The 22,945-nt window shown below is 39.5% G+C and overlaps 1 protein-coding gene across 9 annotated transcripts in view; it reads left to right on the forward strand.

Moving 5' to 3' along the window:
• Positions 1-537: 537 nt before the first annotated feature.
• The window catches only part of LOC148029462 (uncharacterized), a 34,710-nt gene continuing 12,302 nt past the window's right edge, over positions 538-22,945 (forward strand). The window contains exons 1-4 of one of the 9 annotated variants that reach the window (XR_015692431.1): positions 538-1,671; positions 2,144-2,286; positions 2,355-2,474; positions 2,695-3,126. Coding sequence is in view for 8 of the 9 variants with exons in the window: in XM_087688289.1 (XP_087544415.1) it covers positions 1,344-1,671; positions 2,144-2,286; positions 2,355-2,474 (591 nt within the window). In the remaining variant the exon portion in view is untranslated. The remainder of the gene's footprint in view (positions 1,672-2,143; positions 2,287-2,354; positions 2,475-2,694; positions 3,127-22,945) is intronic. The other 8 variants (XM_087688285.1, XM_087688287.1, XM_087688284.1 and 5 more) reach the window with 8 other exon arrangements.

Here is a 22,945-nt window from a genome sequence, read left to right on the forward strand (position 1 = left end):
AGAAAGAGAGAGATTATACGTGAGAGAGAAGGGAGGGGGTTTTAATTTAAAAAGGGAGATGAAGAGGAAAGCTTTAATGAAAAAAGGGAAGGGGAAGAGAAAATGAGATATTACATGTGAGAAAGAGAGGAGAGGAAGGGGTTTTGATTAAAGAAAAAAAGTTTGGAAAAAAGAGTAGGTCCAGGAAGCCCTAAGGAAGTTTGGGGTTTTTCGAACCTATAGCTAAAATAATATAGTAGTAAGAAGTAAGATGCTCTCCTTCTGCCCTTTTGCCTTAGTTCCAGGATACTCCAAGTGGCTTTAAAAAAGTACATCTGCCCCCAAGGGATGAGCTATTAAATATACACAGGAACTGTAAAATATACTAGGATACTAAAAATCAGCGGAAAAGAAGGAGGTCATTGGAAAAAAGGGGGTCAAATCGTTTTGAAAGCAGTGACAGAATCTGCAAGAAAGGGGGTAAAATTGTTCTGAGAGCAATTAAGATATGTGTGGCAAGAAAAGAAAGGGGGTCAAAATGTTAGAAAAGAAATATCAGTTAGTTAGAAAGAAAATATTGCCGATTAAGCAAGTCTTACGTAGAATTGGTTTAATGAAATTAGATAGGAAGCCATTCAAATGTTGGCTCGGCAGAATTAAAAGTTGTTTGAACAGAATTCGAAAAAGAACTGCAGCATTAATCTTCGATGCAAATTGGCAAATTCTGAAAGAAAGATTTGGCAAACTGGGCTTGTCACGAGGACCATCGTTGTCAACTGATTTTGAAGGCGCAAAATCTTTGAGCTGTATCGCAGCTACAGCTTCAATTTTTGTACCTCTGTTGACGTTCTGGATGACTAATGTTGTCTCTCACTGTCCCATTTCCCTCTGTTTCCAAGGTTTGTTTTTGCAGAAGATTGTCATGATGATACGATACTACTCAATGCCACTCGCAGAAAATTGTCATAATGACTGCTCAATGCCACTTCCAAGAGGCTCTGTTTCTGCTCACACGAGGAGCAAATCACCTGTAGCCCTGAACTAAGCTCCGCATCGTGGGTCAGCTCTAAAACTGTGAATTGCACTTGGGTCAGCTCCAAAATTGGCTTTAGCATCTGCGTCAGATTGATCTCTGGCCCTGAACAGAGCTTCACATTGTGGGTCAGCTCTAAAACTGTGAATTGCATCCAAGCTTGTATTTTGGCATCTGGGTCAGTTTGATCTCTCATCATTTGATTCCAACGACATTGGGTTTTGATCTAGAGGTGCAGTCTGCCTTGGAGGTTTAAGCAATTGGGGTTCCTCTTCATTACCTTTTTGCTCAAACCGTAGCTTTTAGCAAAGAGAGAGATTAGTACTGAACCATGGCTGAAGCCAGTGATTTGCTGAAGCGGCGGAAGAGGACAGCCGAAGAAGACAGGCCCCAGAATACAAGCTCAACAGTACACCAGCCATTACCCAAGTTTCTCAAGCAGGAGGAAGAGGGAGCAATGGCTGGTGGAGGAGGGGAGGGAGAAGCTAGCTGGAAGTTTTATACCAGCCCCATTACAAGATGGAGCAGCAACCCCTCCAGTCCACCCGGGCACAAGGGTGTCGTTGCTGTTGTGGGTGTGGGTGCTGGCCTTGGCTATTCTATCGCCCAACGTTTTGTCCATGAAGGCTATACTGTTGCCATCCTTGCCAGAAACAGTGGTATTTATTTTTTTCCTTCAGCTTTGTCCACTCCTAATTCTTTCATTTACGAATGAACATTAACAACTCTCAAAACATGGAGGAACAATTGTGTTCATGAACCAGACTCTTGGTATAGTGTTTGGGAACTCTCATCACTATCATAAACACTCTCAACTTAGTGCCCCATTGCTCAGATTTTAATTGCTTACATAGGTACCTGTTCCACACGTTCTCCCTGTGTCTCTTTTCCTTCGTCTTTCTTTTTGTCTGAACCTGGCCAGTGCACAAGTGCTTCTTGCAACACTTTGGCAGCAGTCCACCATGTGTATCACATATTTTGCAGTTTTTACTGGTTTTCATTAGTTGCAATGAAGGTGCAGTGTACATGATATGTCCAAATGTGCAGTGTACATTTCTGTGGTCTTAATCTTGATGGTCAAACTTAGTGGCAAGTATATACAAGTTTAACTGAAGCCCTGGCTTGTTGCAGCTAGACTTGAGAAATTTGTGAAAGAGATTGCTGAGAAAGAGATAAATGCCCAACTGTATGCCATCAGAATTGATTGCTCAGATCCAAATGAAGTGAAACAAGCTTTTGAATCTGTGCGCTCCTTCGGCTTTGTTGAGTTACTGGTAAATCTAATTATTTTCTAATGGTTCCTTGTGCATGTTCGATTTCCAAGTTTCATTTATCGTTGCAGGTTTATAATGTGAGTACACCGACCACATGGCCCTCACCAAAATTTACAGACATTGATACCAATACTTTCCGGCAGTCATTGATGTTACCTTGTCTAGGTGCATTTTATTGTGTCCAAGAGGTACTGCCCTCCCTCCTTCCCCTCTCTCTGTCTATCTGTCTCTCTCCACCCTTTTTTTCAGTTGTATTTGTTCACTATCTGTTTGGTCTCATAGGGTTTACTTGTAATTGTTCACTTCGCATTAAGACATACATGAACTCTACTTGTGCACTGTTTTGTCTAATAGGGTTTAATGAACATTAGCAATTTTCTTTCTTTCTATTTTTCTTTCTCCATGTAGGTGAATAGCTCATTCATGGATATCATTCTTTCAAGCAAATGGCAGCAGTTGTTCTTCTTCAAGATGACGTGTAAGTTTGAAGGACTTCCAGTTGGGCTGGTCCAAATGAGCTCAGCAAAGCTTGTGAGGCTGAAAGAGTGTAGGCATTTTCAAGATGACAACCATGAAACACTGAATTCTGATGATAGCAGTCACTCACAGGGTTGTAGTACAGATTTTGGTAGCACACAACATATCGACTTGCTTGTGGGTATCTTGAGGAGCTGCTTTGGTTGAGATGTGTGTGAGTGTTTGCATGGCAACACTACACTGAAGATGTGAGATGGTGGAAGAAGTATCAAAGAGAGAATCATAGGGGTTTGATTCTCCTCAGTTTTGAGAGATTTTACCAAAAGATAGTGTACCATTGGTCCTGATCACAGATCCTTACAGGTAAATGAGCTATACAAGACTTTTTCTTGCAAGTGAATACCTTAATAGGGAAGATATCCATGTGATCTCTACCCACAATGATATGAGCCCCACTATGAAATGAGATCAACTCACAATGACACTGTTCAGTTTTAGATTAGGCACATGCATGGCTGCTATCTGTGGTGATCTTGGCTAGAATGGTGTTCCATGAGCTACCAAGTATGTTGTCAGTCCATGATTGCAACCCAGTTTGAGGACAGGAGTTAAAACTCACCAACTCTTGGAACGAGGTTTTAGTTGTCTAAGACTTGCACCTTAGCCAAAAAGATAGTTGTAGATGTATGAATGTATAGGTGGCATCCTCTATTTGAGATGGTCATCTCTCACTTTAGCTAAATGGGCAACATGCAGTGGAAAGAAGTGTACTCACTAGTGGTTGCAGCTTGCTGCCTGCTCCTGCACAAGGTTTGCCTTAAAATTTGTTGATGTTGTGGTTGGGTTGACCTGCTTGCAATTGACAGGCAGAATAGATCTGCATTTATAGGCTGCCTTGAGTGCTTTGCATGGACATGTTGAAAGTCAGAGCAAGGAACCTTCCTGTGAGGCAACTGTCCTGGTTTTATTTCATGCGTGCGTGGTATAATTGAAGATTCTCTCTCTCTATCTCTCTCTCTTTTCAATTGTTATTACTCTTGTGGCCAATGTGGTTGACACATTTCCAACAGCATCTCTGGGGAACAAGTTTGTTTGGTCCAATCAATTGTGAGTATACTTATTGGGTAGGTGTTGTTGAGCTAAAAATGCATTAGCTTTACTAAAACAGCCCCAAAACATGCTTAATTAATGAAGAAACCTTGTTTAACATGCTTAATTAATGAAGAAACCTTGTTTATTTAAAAGAAATGCGTTCCTAGAGAGTGTTTGTGTCCCATAAGCACAAACCCACTTGGGAGGACCCAAACTTTCTATAAATAAGTATGCTGCCCTTCATTTAGCCCTCAATCTCGTTTTGCAGGTTTTAGGTGTTTTAAGCTTGTTGCCCACACCCCTCTCACGGAGGACATTGCAGTCTCAGCTGTTCCTTGCTGTTGTCTACAGTCTGGTGCCTGTTTCCAGCCCTCCACCTCCTGTTTGCTACTGTTTCTAGCCAGGTGACTGCTGCTGACCACTTGCACAGCTGTCGTACAGCCTGCCACATCAGCATACTGCTGTGTTTGCAGGCCCCAGTTATCGCCAGTACAGTTTTCTCTCTCCTGTCTGTTGTTGCTGCAGTTTTCTCTCTCCTGTCTGTTGTCGCCATCATTTTCTCTCAACTACGTTTGTTGTTTTCTCTCTCCTGTAGCCTGCGTTTTTAGTCTTCTCTCTCCTGCACTGTTGTTTGCATCAGATCCAGCCTTCCTTGGCTGCGTTTGCTGGTGTTTGAGATCCAGAGGGTGCCTTGTTGCGATTCGGGATCCGTTCGGAGTACGACACACTCTCTAGCTCATAGCCCCTACCCTGATCCTTGAGATATAGAAGTTTGAGGTTCAGTATTCATTTATTGCATAGTGTGTTTATTGCATGAGCATTGTATATTTAGTAGTCATATCATTTCATTTATTCACTGTGTTCATTGTCTCTGAGCTACCCTAACCTTAACTGTGTTTTTTTATTAGTCTATGCTTTGTTGTACGATTGTTATTTGTGTTTCTGTGTTAGGGTATTTCTTTACATGGTATCAGAGCTTGGTACTCTCTGAGAAACTTAGGCCTTTGATCTGAAAGCTCTTTATAGAAGCAAGAACAATAGTAAGTTCAAATGACTTCAAACACAACACCACCAATTCAGTCTCCAGAACCGACTATGTTGAGAACCGAGCGAGAGTGGGCAGATAAGCTTGCTCCACAAAGTTCCGACATGATGAAAGATACTTCTGACTACACAAAAGAAAAGCTATACAAGCTGTCCACTGAATAATACCATGTGATTATGGCTTTTAGACGAAAGAAGATTGAGGAGCTCGATCGAAGGATTGCCCTTCAAGAGAAGCTACTCAATGAAGGTATGCATGAATTTCTCTTTTCAGATGTTGCGCATAAACTTGATAATGTTGTAGGGCCATTGAGAACTCTATTAGGGATGGGCCCTCCTATTGGAGAAGAGATTCGGAGTATGTTCCATTCTTTCATACTCTTCCGTTCACTCCAGTGTAAGGTACCTTAGATTCGTCTTTTGTTCCTTCTTCTTTTACTTTTTCTACTTTGCAATATACTGGTAGAAATCATGAGTAAGAAAGAGTACAGTCCGTTGACTATGGAAAAGGTTCTCTTGAGAATCAATTCTTGTATGTTAACACACGTCGTGGGGATTATAAGAAAAAGCCAAGTACCTCTTCTTCTATCCTTCCTTCTTTTTAGTTTACTTCTCAAAATCAGAATGAATTTGGTGTTTCTATTTCTACGTGGCATGGTGTAGCATCATCATTATCATTTCATTTTCAATCATTAAATGATAAAAATGAACAAAATGCATTTGTACCTTTCACACCACAAATTAAAAATCCACCCATCCCACCACATTCTTCCGCTGCTTCTACACTTCCATTTACATAATTTACATTCCCTTTTCAAACACCTTAGGTTGCACTGCATATCATACCAAGGGTTTATAGAAACATAGGCATCGCCTTTAGGACCTCATCCTTTCCTCAGCCGGGTGGTGTTCCACCTTCTTCTCATATACTTTTGGGATCATTGCAGCCTGGGTATCCCTGCCAGTCTCTCCCAAGCGTGGATCAATTGGTACCACAGCTTGCCTTCATGGCATTACCTAGAAGACCTTATGGTCATTCTATTGTGCCCCAATTGGAACTTTGGACATGGCTTCCATGTTCTAGTGTCTTCATCTCCATTGACATCTTATGGAAACATTCATGTTTCAGTGCCTCTGCCTCAATCAGCACTCATTGGACACTAATAGCCTAATTTTGCCTACCCACCTCTTCCCCTTCCTCCTTCCTATTAGCTAGCTTCACTACCATCCTCTTATCCTCCCTATCCATCTTATCCCACTTTCTTGACACCTCATGGTTTTACCTCACAAGTATGCATTCAATGATAAGACTCGTTTCAATGGGTTAACCTTTACTTCTTGGTTGAATCTGATGAGACATGTCCTTGACTCACAGAATCTATGGGATCTTGTGTAGGGGTTGGAACCCCAACATGATCCCGTACTTGTTCCGTATGAGGTTGTCTACTCATGGAAGGCTAGGAATGCCTCGAGCTGATGCAGGGCTTATTGCTGGAGTTTCATTTTCAGTTTCAGCATTTTGATCTAGCGTCAGAGCGATGGGCACACTTAACTGACCGCTATGCGGCTCAGGATAGGACTCGTTATATAAATCTTGACCTTGAGCTTTAAAATTTCAAAATCTCTGACAAGATGACTTGAAAGTCAAGTTGGCTGAGTATAGGCGTCTTCTTACCGAATTTTCCACTACGGGGACTCCCAAGTCCTCTGACGATGAGGTCACACTGTTTCTAAACAAACTCCCCGAGAAATTCTTCAATTTTGTGAAAAGTATAGTTTTCAAGCCTACCATGCCTACTTTCTTTGAATTTGAATGTCAGCTGTTGCGTTATGCATGGTTGTTCGATTAATTTCACATGAATACTATCTCAAAGAGGGGGGCTCTTGTTGCTCATTCTCAGAAGGGGCAACAGGGGAAGGGTAAACAAAATTAGACTTCTACTAAAAAACAAAATCGGTCCAGGGATTCACAAGGAAATTCCCAGTCACAACTCAAACCCTGGTGGTAGAATATACCTAAAAAGAGTTGGTGCACAAATCGGATGCTGTATGCGCGCGTAGTGAACATCGGAAGGTCCCCAAGAACAAAGAACTCTACAAAAGCTTCATAAAAGCAATAAGAGAGTTTGCACAATATGAGATAAAAAGACCAATTGGGTGCAATTTTTCCCCATGTCTTATGTGAGCACTTCATAAGGCATGTATTTATAGATTTATTAATTTCCAAGCTAAAAAATAGCCCACTTTACAATTAGTATGATTTTGGCTTTTGTGTTTGCTTTTGCCCAAATAAAGAATAAAGTGTTTGGGCGTTCTAAAAGTCGGACTATGCCCAAATACAATATCAAATAATGGAATATTTAACCGAGCATCTATACACGCATACAAAATAATAAATGTTTGTCAAGTACTTTAATAAATAAACGTACCTAAATAAATATTGGTGCCACGTTTTTAGTGATAAGACGTACGTTGATAAAAAATAATAATTTTTCTAGGTATTTTGAATTCACGCCATCGCTCGGTGCTTCCCAACGCCACCCTGCATGCTCTACATATCAATTGAAGCATTCATAATTATTAGAAAATAATAAGATAAGATCCACAAAAGTGAATACCTAATAGTCTTTAGCTACAAAATAATTAAATAGGTTGGAACTTTGTCCTGAGCTTAATTTAATTCGAGTACACTCTAAACTCATAAATGTCCATTAATTTAATATGTATTTTGTCGAATCACCCATTCTGGAATCACCCACGTGCACATTAAATTAACGTGACGCCCGAAAAGGATAAACGTCCCTGTCAACTTCTCGCATAAGGAATCCACCTTGTGTACGAGCCTCGACAAATAAATATAGTTTTACAGAATCCATTAAAAAATCTTACAGAATCCACTGTGAAATAAAAACCTTACGGAATCCACCGTGAAATATGTCTCCTAGCATCATACTACCGGGGTAGGATAGCAATTGTTCTCAATTGCTATTAGCTCAACGTGGAGTGAGCAGTGAGAGGTAAGCACTTAGGTCGTGGGTGTACATCCATTGGGCTTCTTCAACAAGATGATTTTTAAATTTAACCAAATATCTAGAATATCTACGACCAGTTCTAGTGGTCATAAAGTCAGTGTCTAAAATAGTTTCGGGTTCGAGGATTTTAGTTTCTTCTTTTAACAAAGGAGGGTTTTCATAGACAGGATGGAGAGATATTTGGCCTCTAAAAGGTCATAACAAATTGATATGAAAAGTATTATGTATCTTCTAGTGTTGGGGTAGTTTTAATTTAAATGTAATGTCATTGATTTTGTGAATTATTTTGAAAGGTCTATAAAATCTAGGTGCTAACTTAACAGTAGGGTGTTTCTCAATACTTTGCAATCTTCGCTTTTCAATGTGTATCCAAACATAATGATCAACATTGAAACTCATGGCTTTTCTTTTCTTATTAGCTTGTTTAATGTATGATTGCTGGGCTTTCACAATCATGTCTTTAACTTAAGAAAAAATAGTAGCATGCGTATTGGCTATATCATCAGCAGCTTTAACTTTGTTCGACAATGATGTAACAGGTGTAGGCAATCTATGTCCATAAATGATTTCAAAAGGTGCTTTATGAGTAGCTGTATGTGGTGTATTATTGTATGCAAATTGAAGTAGATGCAAATGTGTATCTATGCTTGTGGTTTTGAAATTGTGTATACACGCAAAAGATCTAGAATCGTACTGTTAGTAGCTTTTGAAAACAGTCTTAAAAAACAATTGTGCAGTTTGAGATGCAGTCAATGTTTTCTTGCATGGTAGAAAATATGCTTGTTTGCTAAATCCATCTACTATAGTCCAAATTATACCATGGTTATGCATTGAAATATGTTTCCATAGACGTTTAGGAATTGGTAAAGGCATTAACAAACCATATTGTTTACCATGGTGTTGCTTGACTCTTTAATAAATTAAACACTCAGAAATAAAGTTAGAAACATCACATTCTATTTGTGACCAGTAAAAATCTTCAACTAATGTTTTTAAAGTGAAAATAATACCTCTACGGCCTTGATATAAAGAACAATAAATTTCGTGCAATACAAATGATCTAAATTGAACAGTGACATACAATCTTTTCTTGTAAAACATAAATCCATAAAAATAAGACAAATAATTAATTGGAATCTAGTTATTAGCGACCAATTTGTTCTAATCAGCTTGAAAATTGGGGTTATGGTTATAGGTATCCTTTATAGGAATAAGAGAATCAAAAGATAGAATGGAAATATTATGGATGTTTGATCTTCTACTCAATGCATCAGCAATAACATTCTCTTCTGGGTTGATATTGGATAAGTGGATGGAAACTTTGAATGAAAGCAGCCTATTTAATATGACTGTCAGAAAATTGTGGCTGACTAAGGAGATGCTTGATACTTTGTTGGTCAGTTTCGATCATAAATTCGAATCTCATTGGATAGTGTTTCCATTGACGTAAGGCTTATACTACAACTAACAATTCTTTATCATAGGTGGAATACTTCAGTTCGAAGAGTTTAAGTTTGTAACTAGAATAGGCTATGGGATATGAATCTTATATGAGGACAGCTCCTATTTCTGATCCGCTAGCATCAATGACTATTAGAAAGAATTATTGATTAAAATAAGGTAATTACAAAATAGATGCATGTGTTAAAGCATGTTTCAATAAATTAAAAGACTTTTTGTTGGTTGTCAGACCAATGATACACAACATCTTTCTTTAACAATTTTGTCAAAGACAATGCAAACAATGAAAAATTTCTCACAAATTTTCTATAAAAGCTGGCAAGACCTAAAAAGGAACGTAACTTATATACATGTTTAGGGATTGGTCAATTCAAAATTACCTCTATCTTTTTAGGATCAATACGAATATCATCAGAAGAAACAATGTGACCTAAGTATTCAATTTGGTTTGGAAAAATTCACTCTTGTCAAGGTTAACATATAATTGATTCTTTTTCAACAATTTGAAAATCAAAGATAGATGTTTATAATGCTCGTTCTCATTCTTACTGAAAATCAATATATCATAAAAGAAAACAATTACACAATTTTAATACTTCAAAAATACACGATTCATCATACGACTGAATGTAGCTAGTGTATTGGTCAAACCGAAAGGCATAATAATAAATTCATAATGACCAAATTGAGTTCTAAATGCAGTCTTGAAAATGTCAGGTATATCCAATCGTACTTGTTGATATTCAGATTTGAGATCTATCTTGCTAAAAATAGTGGCTCCTTATAGTTTATTCATGAGGTCGTCTATCCTAGGGATCGGATATCTATTCTTAACAATGATCTTGTTTAGGATACGATAGTCAATGCATATTCTATAGGTATTATTTTTCTTTTTAACTAATAGGACAGATGCATCAAAAGGAGAACTATTGGGCCTAATGAGTTCTCGGTTCAAGAGTTCTTCAACTTATGCTTGGATTTTTTTTTTGTTCAATCTGATTGTATCTATAATGTGCTTTATATGGTGGTTGAGAATCTAAGATTAAGTTTATTTTATAGTCTTCGCGACGTGTAGGTGGTAAACCAGGTGATAAATCAGCAGTAAAAAAATCTTTAAATTGTGAAAGAAATTGTGTATACGTAGGATGTATTTGATTTTTCTTGGCTTCAATTTCATTCACCCATACTAAGTATGATTTGCTATCTTTTCGCAATGTATGTTTAGCTTGTATGTGACTAGGTAGTGAAAAATTATTAAAATTGTGCGATTTATGTAATGTGATTTGTTTTTCATTAGAATAAATTTTCATGGAATGTGTAGAATAATCTATGTCGGGATTATATTTGTGACACCAAGGTATTTTTAAAATAATATCACCAGCTTGCAAAGGTACAATCAAGAAATTTCTGCGCTAGACATAATCACCACTTTTAATTTCTAAATCATGAAATCATGCATATTTCTATGATCATGCAAAACGATCTTTTCTTGACCATGCACAAAACATTTTATCGTTAATAATGATTTGACATACCCGGTAAAATATGTGAAGCATCGCTGATATCATCATCATCTTTAGTAAGGTCTGGCATATCTTATTAAGCTTTATAAACTCAAACTTTATGAACTTCTTCTTTGCTTCTCTTTGTTAACAAAAAGACTTAAAAAAGGATCTTGAGAAGTGGTCCTCCGCCTCCTGGGAGAGATCCTTCGCGATCTGAGAATGCAGCAGGGGATTCTTCATTGTCAGGAACACGCCTGTATTGACGATTTGTCGCGAGACAGCTTGTAGAGCCCATTCGTTCCGGGAGCTTCGCCTTTGTGCGAGACGGTAAGCGATTGGAAGCTCTTAATCTCAGGTTCACTCTGATACCACTGATGTGCAAATCAGATGCTGTATGGGCGTGTAGTAAACGTCGGAAGGTCCCCAAGAACAAAGAACTCTACAAAAGCTTCATAAAAGCAAGAAAAGAGTTTGCACGACACGAGACAAAAAAACCAATTGGGTGCAATCTTCCCCCATGCCTTGTGTGAGCGCATCATAAGGCATGTATTTATAGATTTATTAATCTCCAAGCTAAATAATAACTCACGTTACAATTAGCATGCTTTTGACTTGTGTTTGCTTTTGCCCAAATAAAGAATAAAGCGTTTGGAAGTTCCAAAAGTCGGATTGTGCCAAAATACAATGTCAAATAATGGAATATTTAACCGAGCACCTATATGCATACAAAATAATAAATATTTGTCAAGCGCTTTAATAAATAAGCGTGCCTAAATAAGTATTGGCGCAACGCCTTTAGTGATAAGGCATACGTCCATAAAAAATAATAATTATTCTAGGTATTTTGAATTCACGCCATTGCCTGGTGCTTTCCAATGCCATCGCTACTTGCTCTACACATCAACTGAAGTATTTACAATTGTCAGAAAATAATAAGATAAAACCCACAAAAGTGAATACCTAGCAGTCTTCAGCTACAAAATAATTAAATAGGTTGGAACTTTGTTCTAACCTTAATTTAATTCGAGTGTACTTTAAACTCCTAAACGTCCAATTTAATATGTATTTTGCGGAATTACCCACTGTGAAATAATCCATGTGCACATTAAATTAACTTGACGTCCGAAAAGGACAGGGGTTCTCGTTAACTTCTTGCACAAGGAACCCACCTTGTGTACGAGCCCTGGCAAATAAATATAGTTTTACGGAATCCACCTAAAAACCTCATGGAATCCACCGTGGAATAAAAACCTCACGGAATCCATCGTGGAATATGCCTCCTGGCATCAAGAATAGGTATTGTCAACATTGTCAAAAATAGGTATTGTCAACATTGTCAAAAGGCTGGCCATTTTGATGAAGAGTGTCGATCAAAGGCAAGAGGCACAACACCAAAACCCAAGTCTTAGACTCCCGCCCCTTAGTTGGGCAACTCCCAGCAGGGGAGGCAGGGTGATAGCCAGAGGTAGTTTAAAGGCCAGACTCATATTTCCACCGCTCTCACCCATCTCAGTCGACAACGTTCTCAACTCCAGAGGGCTTGTCTAATTGGTCTGCAGAGGCCCGCATCGTCTCCGTCGATATGGGATGTGAGTCTTGTTCATATTTGTGAGTTGCCTCCCAACGAGGTCATTGTAGAGGTCCACTCATCTCACAGCCAAGCACTTCAACTTCTGTTTGGATTGTGGATAGTAGAGCTACCCATCACATGACTCCTATAGAGGACATCTTTTGTACTCGATCCCTTGCAGTTGGGTGGGTCCGTGTAGGAAACAACTCGTCGGTCAAGATTTATGCTCAAGGTTGCATCGATTTTGCTCTAACAGGGGTCCGGATTTGGCTTCGCTGGACAATGTATATCATGTTCCTCAGCTTGGGGTGAACTTGTTATTTGTTCAACAACTTTGTTGGTTGGGGCGAGCTGTTTTCGTTATAGCGACCACAATCGAGGTCCTTGACTCTCAGACTGGTTTAGTGATTGCTCATGGTGAGGCACAGCCTAATGGCCTATACCACATGACACACTTTTTGATCGAGCCGATAGTTGAGGACTTTGTGTTCCATAGCTTCGAGGCATTAACCACATCTTGGGAGCCTATGAACAATGAGCGTCTTTGGTATTTTCGCTTAGGGCATCTTGGTTATGACTCTCTTTATGAGTTGTCACGCCGTGAGAGTCTTTCACACTTGAAGCTAGCTCGAGATGTCTGTAAAGCATGTCAGCTTGGGAAGCAGCACTGTACCCCATTCCCTTAGCAGTCCACACATCGTGTTGAGGTGCCTCTTAGATTGATTCATGTTGATCTTTGTGGGCCGACATCCATCACCGCCTTGAACGATGCGCTGTATTTCTTTTTGATAGTGGATGATCATTCTAGATACATGTGGGTGTACTTTCTCAAGCATAAGTCAAATGCTTTCACATATTTTTTGGCTTGGGTGCTGTTGGTTCATAACGAGGTTGAATGTGGTGTTGGTTGCATGAGGAGTGATAGTGGTGGTGAGTTTATCTCCCACGAGTTTTCCGAGTCTCTACAGCATGGCATCTCTCGCCAGCTCATATCTAACAACTCCCCCTCTCAAAATGGAGTTGTAGAGCGTAGAAACTTGACAGTCATGGAAATGGCACGCTCTATGCTGTTCGCAGCAGAGCTCCTTGAGCGCCTTTGGGTCAAGGCTATTAACACTTCGGTCTACATTCTCAATCGGTGCCCGACTACGGCTCTTTCTCAGAAGACCCTGTATGAGACATTCTTTGGCTCTCGGCCTGTCATTTTCCACTTTAAAGTCTTTGGGTGTTGTGCCTACACACATACACACACACCCCTGATGATAAGATCGGAAAGCTCACTCCTCGAGTCGATCTCCTTGTCTTTGTTGGATATTCCTCTGAAGCGAAAGCCTATCGATCGTCGGACAAACAAGGTGATCGTTAGGAGAGATGTTGTTTTTGACGAGAGGGATATTGTGTAGTCCTTTGCACCGGATTGCGATCCGATTCCTCCTTCCACATCATTGGAGATCGTGCCTACTGAGCCTGGTTTACTTTCCGCTCTTGACATTCCTGCAGATTCTTGAGCTCCTAGGTCCCCTTTGCGAGACCCATTATCACATTGGTACCAGCAGACCATGCGGGATTTGGGAATCCTACCATCGGATTCCACTCCTGAGGGACCTAGAAGATCTGCTCGGCTTGCTCCTTAGGCATCATTTGTGTCACTGTTTACAATTGATTAGATAGTGCATTCTGAGTCGGATACATGGCAGGAGGCTCTTCAGCACCCTTAATGGCGAGAGGCCATGAAGAAGCAGCTAGAGAGTATTGACCAAAATGAGGCTTGAAAAGCACAAACCCACTTGGGAGGGCCCAAACTTTCTATAAATAAGTATGCTGCCCTCCATTCAACCCTCAATCTCGTTTTTGTAGGTTTTAGGTATTTTCAGCTTGCTGCCCACACCCCTCTTGCGGAGAACATTGTGTTATCTACATTCTAGCGCTTATTTCCAGTCCTTCTCCTCCCGTTTGCTGCTGTTTTCAGCCAGGCAATTGCTACTAACCACTTGCACAGGTGTCGTTACAGCCTGCCATGTCAGCATATTGCTGCGTTTGTAGGCCCCAGTTGCCACCAGCACAGTTTTCTCTCTCCTAACTGTTATTGCTGTAGTTTTCTCTCTCGTCTGTTGTCACCATCATTTTCTCTCTCCATTGCTTGCGTTTGCTGTTTTCTCTCTCCTGCAGCCTACGTTTTTAGTATTTCTCTCTCCTCACCTGCGTTTTTAGTATTTCTCTCTCCTGCACTGTTGTTGCATCAGATGCAACCAAGGCTGCATTTTTTGGTATTCGAATCCGGAGGCTACGTTGCTATGATTTGGGATCCGTTTGGAGTACGACACAGTCTCCAGCTCATTACCCTTGCCTTGATCTTTGAGATATAGGAGTTCGAGGTTCAGTATTCATTCACTGCATAGTGTGTTTACTGTATGAGCATTGTATATTCAGTAGTCATATCATTTCATTTATTCACTATGTTCATTGTCTATGAGTCACCCTAACCCTAACTGTGTTATTTTATCAGTTTGTGCTTTGTCGTACGATTGTTATTTGTGTTTCTGTGTTAGGGTATTTCTTTATAGGTGTGACAATGGTAGTGTACAAGGCCGGTGAGCAATATGATGATCACTATGTTAGTGATCATAAAGCCTTCAAAATCTTAACATCATGGATAGTCTAGTGTGCGCCAAGGTGGTCGACACATGTTTTCATGCGATGATTTGCATAATTAGCTCATCATTGTTTGTAGTTCTGGACTCATTAAGTTGTGGTGCAACTCAGCCTTGATATTGTGTCTCCTTTCTAAGGGTTTTGAAGCCTTGAAGCGAGGTTTCCTTTCTCTTGCGTTGCACTCATTTCCAATGCTTGATTTTGACGTAGCTGTCTTAGAGATGTGAAGCTAATTATTTTAGGTTTCTTATGGGAGACTTCTGAGTCCCATCATCCATCAAACTTTTACTTGTAACCTTGTTATTTAACCCAAGAACAAGAAATAACAAGTTTAAACACATTTTTCTTTTCTACTGATGAATGATGCAATTGTGGTTATGATGGATCTAGGTGCCCCTTCTATCCTTGACAATGGGAACAAGATGGAGTCTAATGCTTCAAATGTAGATCAATTAGTTGATGCAAGTCCTCAACAAGGAGTGAAGGTAGAACTTGAAAGGAGTAAATTGTTAGTTGAGAATGCCCCTAGAATCCACCTTGTAGTAGCTGTTTTTGGTTGAGCTAGAGCAATAGTGTCAGATTGATTCTAAGGCTCAAGTTGAGGGGCTTGCCACATTATAATACAAGGGGGATACTTGGGAAGGTATCACTAGGAGAAATTTGAAGAGCAAGTAGGGGGAGGAATGTTTGGTTCACCAATTGGAGTTAGGCTCTTCTCTACTCACAATTTTTTCGTACTCCTCTAGATGACTTCAACATATTCATTGATAGTGATTGAATGCATCTTCTTTTTGTGAAGAAATACCCTAACACAGAAACACAAACAACACCGTACAACAAAGTATAGACTGATAAAAAAACACAGTTAGGGTAAGGGTAACTCAGAGACAATGAATACAAAGAATGAATGAAGTGATATGACTATTGAATATACAATGCTCATGCATCAAACGCACTATGTAATGAATGAATACTGTACCTCGAACTCTTGTATCTCAAGGATCAAGGCAAGGGTAATGAGCTAGAGAGTGTGTTGTACTCCGAACGGATCCTGAATCACAACAAGGTAGTCTTTGGATGTTGATTACTAGCAAACATAGCCAAGGAAGGCTGAATTTGATTAGATGGCAATGCAGGAGAGAAAACGTCTAAAAATGTAGATTGGATGAGAGAGAAAACAGTAAATGCAGGCTGTAGAGAGAGAAAGATTAAAAACGCAGGAAAAACTAGCAGCAGTAGTCAGAATGCTGAAATCAGCTTCGAATAGTATGTGGTAGGTTGGAAATAGGCGCTAGATTGTTCTAGACAACAATGGCTAGCTTGGACCACGATGTCCGTTGCATCCAGGGTGTGGACAATAAGCTGAAATACTTGAAATTTGCTGAAACGAGAATAAGGCTGAATGGAGGACAATATACCTATTTATAGAAAGTTTGGGCCCACCCAAGTGGGTTTGTGCTAATGGGATATAGACACTCCCTAGGAATGCATTTCTTTTTAAATAAACAAGGTTTCTTTCTTAACTAAGCATGTTTTGGGGCTATTTAAGTGAAGCTAATACATTTTTAGCTCAACACCCCCTCTCAAGCCGAACAATGGTGCCACGAGAAGTGGGCCAGCCAAGCCCACCTTTTTTTTCTTTATCTTTTACCCAAGGCATCCCACCCCAAAGCAGTCAAAGCATCAGACTTTTTTTTGGGAGGGCTTTGTAGTTTTGATAGATTTAACATTAAGTGAGCGTCTCAAATTAGTTTTTGTTCTATTGAGTATCTATGTCCCAAACGGGGGAGTAATAAGGGATGGTCAAACCCAAGACCTTCACAAAACAAGCATACTATCCCTACCAGTACTGGGAGAGTCGGTGAAGAAGGAGAATGGCTAATGTCACAAGGACGTGAAAATTTTATGCTTTGCTTATATTTAATTGACATTTTATTAAAGGATTAATCAAATGTGCAATTAAAAGATGCACATGTGTTGCGCATGTGAGATGCAAGCTACTTTCTCACAGTTGAAGGCCGAAGGACTCTATAAAAAAGATGGGTGTCAAAGGCAAAAGTTGTAACAAGTTACACTTGTTAGATTCTAGGTGAATTTTGGTGTAAGTTTGCCCTTAGGACCATTAATTGGCCATTAAGTGTCAGTGGTGACACTAGGGATCATGCATTAATTAATGGATTAATGCTTGTCCAAGGGTCAATTAATGCATGGGACCACTTTGGGTTGCAAATGGCCTAGCCAATTAATTTTTGGATGAGCAAGGTCAATTTTCTGGGCATGGATTAAGGGTTGAATTAATTTTCAGAATTAATTAATTCTGAAAATTAATTAAATGACTGGAAATTGTTGAAAATGGATTAAGATTTTAATAACAGAGTCGCTTTTCTCAAAATTTAAGCCAGAAAGGACGTCTCTCACCTAAAAAGAGGTCACTTACTTTTTTGCTTTTTTAAAAGCTATTTTGAGTATATGAGAACTATTCTTAGGCACATAAAAAGTAATTAATAAGCCCACGTTCTATCAAGTACTAAGCTGCCACTTGGCAAAACTTTCCCATGCAAGTGGGGGAAAGGCTAAATAGGGCTGAAGGGAGAGAGAAATCTCGTTTTTTCATTTTGGAGCTGTTGGAAAGAGGTGTTGGATTGTTGCTGCCAGCTTTTGGGGCCAACTCCCAGCCATTGGAGACCATTTTGGTGATGGAGATTGCATATTCTTGACCTTGGGAAGTTGGCAATTGTTGCTGATGCACTTTCTCTTGAAGATCACAGTCTCTGATGCTCCTATTGTTGTTGGTGCATTTGTTTGGGGCTAGTACAGCAGGGCAGCAGCTGATTTTGACTAATTCTTTGCGACAAATCTCAAAATTTTCTCTCTCTACAGCATTCTCTCATTTCCTTCAACCTATGCTCAGCCATTCTCAGCAATTCTCAGCCATTTGGAGGAGATTTCAGCCATTTTAGGTGGGCTGATCTGTAATTTCTGCAGTAAACCCTAATTTACAGCAGAAATTTGGGTTTAGCAGCCACCTTGGGATTCGTGCTAGAGATTGAAGGCTCAAGGGACTGATATCAACAGTTGATAATTGAAGATCATCAAGGGATTTTAGGAGCCAGCCCATCCCGAATTGGTTTGGGGCAGCATTTGGCCAGCCTAGGGTTAAATTGGAGAAGAAGTCCTGGGTGAATCAAGGGGCAAATGACCCAAAAGGCTTGCTGGTCATTTATGATAGCAAGAGCAATTGGTTAGCAGGAGGAGATTGAAGAATCTTGAGTTGTACTCCTTCCAATTGAATGAAAGCTAAAGAAATACCGCAAGGGGCGCTAATTTTGGGGCCAACAAGGTGTCTACTGTCCAAGAATGTTATGGTAAAGTGTGTATTTTATTTTATATGCATTTATTTATTGCTGTAATTAACTCTTAAATCAGGTTATCACCACCCATTCCAAGAAGGAAGCCTGGTTTTAGCTAAGGTGTGCGTGGCGCAAATATAGCAAAGATGTGAAGCAAGCAAGACAAGCAAGCTAGGGACAACTGCCTTGGAGACTGCCATGTGCAATGCCACGAATATGGTGGATCTAGAGTCGACCACTCCAAAAGATCGAAAAGGGATAAATGTGCACAAATGCATATTTACATGAATAAAATGCCAATGCATGGAGTAATTAATGCAAAGGGAGATGCAAGATGTCATGCTCATACAAAATGCAATGCAATAGTGCCACTTAGATAGTGCCCTTGCAAGGGAATTGTTCACTTGCCCAAGTGCCCTTTTACAATCATGTTATTGTGACTGTGCAGATGAAGTTACAAATGCCCATAAGTACAATACAAAAGAATAAATGAATGAAAAACTGTAAGCATCATCATTTTCACTATCAAGAGAAGTAGCTATTCCTCTCAAACTAAAAGGAAAAGCAAGAGGAAAGCATCCTCTCCCCATTAATTTAAAGAAGTAGGGGAGGGTGTACCCAAGCCGATCCTGGGTAAAAGGTATTGAAGAATCGGCCGGTTGATTGCTTTGGTCAAAATGTCTGCAAAATTGTCTGATGAAGGCACTAACTCTAGGTGGATAGTGCCTAGCTCAACTTACTCTTTGGAAAAGTGAAAGTGGACTCCCACATGTTGCGTCCATGATATGATGATCGGATTGCCCGCAAGGGCAATGGTACTCTGGTTGTATTGCCACGACTGAAGTACCCTAGCCGACCCATCATTGCATGTATACCCTGCTGTCAAAAAAATATTGGATTGGCACTTTAAAGTTGACCTTGCATATGCATTAATTGCTCCACTGGCATGGTTTGCTTATGCTTACTACTCACATTTGGAACATCATGTTGTTGTATTGGCTCTTCCTTTGGTGCATCTTACTGTCTTGAAGCTTTTAAAGACAATTTTCTCTTCTTGTCTTTGCTGCCCTCCTTTAAGGGGTTCAAAAAACGCATGAACTGAGGATCATTTGCCAATTGCACAAAACATTTCAATTGTTGCTCTCAGCAGATCTTTCAACTGGTCATCAAATTCCCTTCCTCTTGTTGATCATAAGCTTCAAGAGACCTAAAAGGACCCATATTTTGGTCTAAACCAACATTATCAACTTGTTGCCCATGATGTGTGCCTTGTCCAATATCAGGCATTGCATTTTCCCCCACACTTCGAGAATTTTCAGATTGAGAGACATTATCCTTGCTTGATCCCATCTCACTATTTAAAGACATTCTTGCTGTATTGCTTAGTTGAATGCGATTTCAACACTAGAGCAAAGCTTTTGACCTTTAATCAGGTGCCTTGGGCCCATTGATTCAAGGGAGTTGATGGTATTCGGTGATGGAAACTTTGAACCAGCCTTTTTCCTCAGATAGGGTGGTAAATAACATGATTTAATGCTAATTACAACAAGCATAAAATTCACATACATTGAAAATGCACACTTTACCACTTTAATCTTGGACAATGGACAGTCTGCTGGCCTCGAAATTGGCGCCCCTTGTGGTGTTTCTTTAGCTTTTATCACAAATGGATAGAGTATAGTTGAGATTCCTTGATCTCCTCCACTAATCCAAGTGCCTCTTTTTGAAAAAACTAACTAGCAAGCCTTCAAATCAATTTGCCCCTTGGTTTGCTTGGTGGCCTTCACCCTATTGCTTGAAAGAGGAATAAGCTCCAATCTAATATGGGCTGGCTGGCCTCTTGAATATCCTTGAAATTGTTTGATTTCAGCTTTTGGAATTTGAGTACTAGACCCTCAATTTTTAGAACCCATCTCAAGGTGGCAGTCAAACCCTAATTTTTGTTTGTAAATTAGGATTTACAAAGAGATTTCCTAATATCTCTACCTTTGATGATTCAAAGGGTTGGATTTTGTTGCGATAACTTGAGAGATGGATGTAGGATGAGAGAGAATGCTGTAGAGAGAAATTTCAGAGTCTTGTTGTGAGAAAGGTTGAAAAACTGTTGTTGCTTGCTCAAACATCCATGGAAACTATTAACTATAGCTTAGGAGTCAAGACAACCAGAAAGGCTGCTGTCCCCTTATGTATGCTGTCATCTACACCAAAAGGACATTGGACTGCTGTCACCTGCATCTGGAAGGCTCCAAATTGCTGTTGTGTGGCTGTAGGACTGGTCCCAAGTGGCTACAAATCACATTAGGAGCATCTCCTTGCTCTCTAATAGGCTCATTCTCTCTCATAATGGTTGGAATAGACTTCCATCAGCCCCTAAAAAGGGTTTTAATACTTGCATGAGTAAGTTTTACTAAGTGGTAGCTTTCTAATTCAATTTTTCAGCATTATCTAGCTTATTAAATTAATTTTCAAAATATTAATTTTAAAAAGTAATTTAAAAATTCTTCTAGTGTTTAAAAAAATAATTCCATTAGCCAATAATTAAATTGGCTCTATCAATTTGTCTTTCAAGTATCCATGAGTAGTTATTAGTCCTTAATAATTAATTAATGCTTAGCCTCTAATGTCTCCATTGACATTAGTAGCTAATAACTTGGTGGTTTAGGCCAAACTTTGACATCAGTACCACAGAGTACATGTTAGACATAACTCATTACACGTAATTTTTTCCTAGGGCATCAATTGATATTTTTGGGTCGTAGGTCCCATATTGTAAAATAATTAACTTGCACCTCACATGTGCAAGTCACATTAGCACATTTCATTAACTTTTAATCAAATGCTAAGCAAAACAATAAAATATCGTGTCCTTATGAGAGACCATCCCCTTGAAATTCTTGCAGTTGTCCTCAATTGCATTGCAATGTGCCAAAGCATCCATTGCCACTAATGGAAATACATGTTGGTATCATAGTCAAACAACATGTGCACCTATTGCTTAACCATACTCATGCCCTCTGGATTTGAAATTCTAGTCACTTAAGCGAGTTAGAATCCACATACATGAGTCAAATCAGTGTCAAAACCATAAGGGATATATCCATATGCCAAAACCCAACATTGTTTTGACCAACAAGGCATTGTAGTGCATAAACTAAACACAAACAATTATAGTCATATGAAGCATACATTAGTTGTAAACCACATGTAACTTATGCAATTGTACTTCTTTTGTATCACCTACAAATATACATTGCATACCATCCATGTATTTCATACGTACATTGTAAATATACATTACATCAAAATGTACATTCCATGTATTCTATACATGTTAATAACCTTGTGAATATAACGTTTTAGAGCCTAGATGCAAACAATACACACATGTATACCAACTGAAAGTGACTAGTAGACTGGATAGTGATCCCAATGGCAGATATAGTATTAACATATAGTACCTTGGATGTAAATCAAGTATATCCAAGATCCACTACATAACTGAGCTGTCCATCACTAGGGGAGTGAAGTGGGAGAATCAAACAATACTTTGGACCTTTTATGCTTTGTTGAGCCTAAAAGAGCCCAATCCAAATTTGGCTCTAACTGAAACACATAAAGGTAAAGTGTATCACCGAGGATAATTTGCTAGGTTACCCTCCTTCATCCAGTTGCATTCTTTCATAGGTGAAACAATGTTGAAGCTTCACTAAGAAGCACATGGAAACTTTAAATTTACTTGCCTTGAAACCTCCACTAGGTTCTAGGCCTTTTCCCTCTTGAACATTGCGATGCTTTATGCTCTCACATTGCTGTAATTCCAACTTAACTAATATGTAACATTGCATCTAGTTAACTAGCCCCTCATGTGTACCTAACATGCTAGGAGCACTAGATGCATTAGGAATAATTCTTGGTTGCATACTTTGGACCATTGCAATGTGACCGTGCGTGGAAACTTGCATACTACTAGCCATACCAAGATACATTTTCCCATACATTGCATGCATTAATAGCTGCATTTCCCTCATGACCAGCACTATACAGAGCATTTGTACGACCAACATTAATACCATGAGTCCCAAACATAGTGGGCTGCATATATGCATTGCCAAACTTACCACTTTGTGCTCCAACATCATGCCAACATGCTATCCATGGGGTTATGCATATTATCAGCCGTAACTAGATATATACATTGGGCCTTGCACACCATGCATTGGTTGCTATGTACAATAAGGAGTTGTGTCATACATCCCCATATGCGGTTCCTAACCCACCATAGCATGGAAACTAGTGCCAACATCAAAGTACCCTAGCTGCCCCATCATTGCATGGATGCCCTATTATCCAAAAAGTATTGGATTGGGACTTTCAAGTTGGCCTTGCATATGCATTAATTGTCCCATTGTGGCAGCATTTGCTTATGCTTACTACCCACATTTGAACATCATGCTGCTGTACTGGCTCTTCCTTCGG

This window comes from Lygodium microphyllum, chromosome 11, assembly GCF_053477565.2.
Source record: "Lygodium microphyllum isolate KBCC chromosome 11, Lygodium_microphyllum_v1.1.10, whole genome shotgun sequence".
Taxonomy (NCBI): domain Eukaryota; kingdom Viridiplantae; phylum Streptophyta; class Polypodiopsida; order Schizaeales; family Lygodiaceae; genus Lygodium; species Lygodium microphyllum.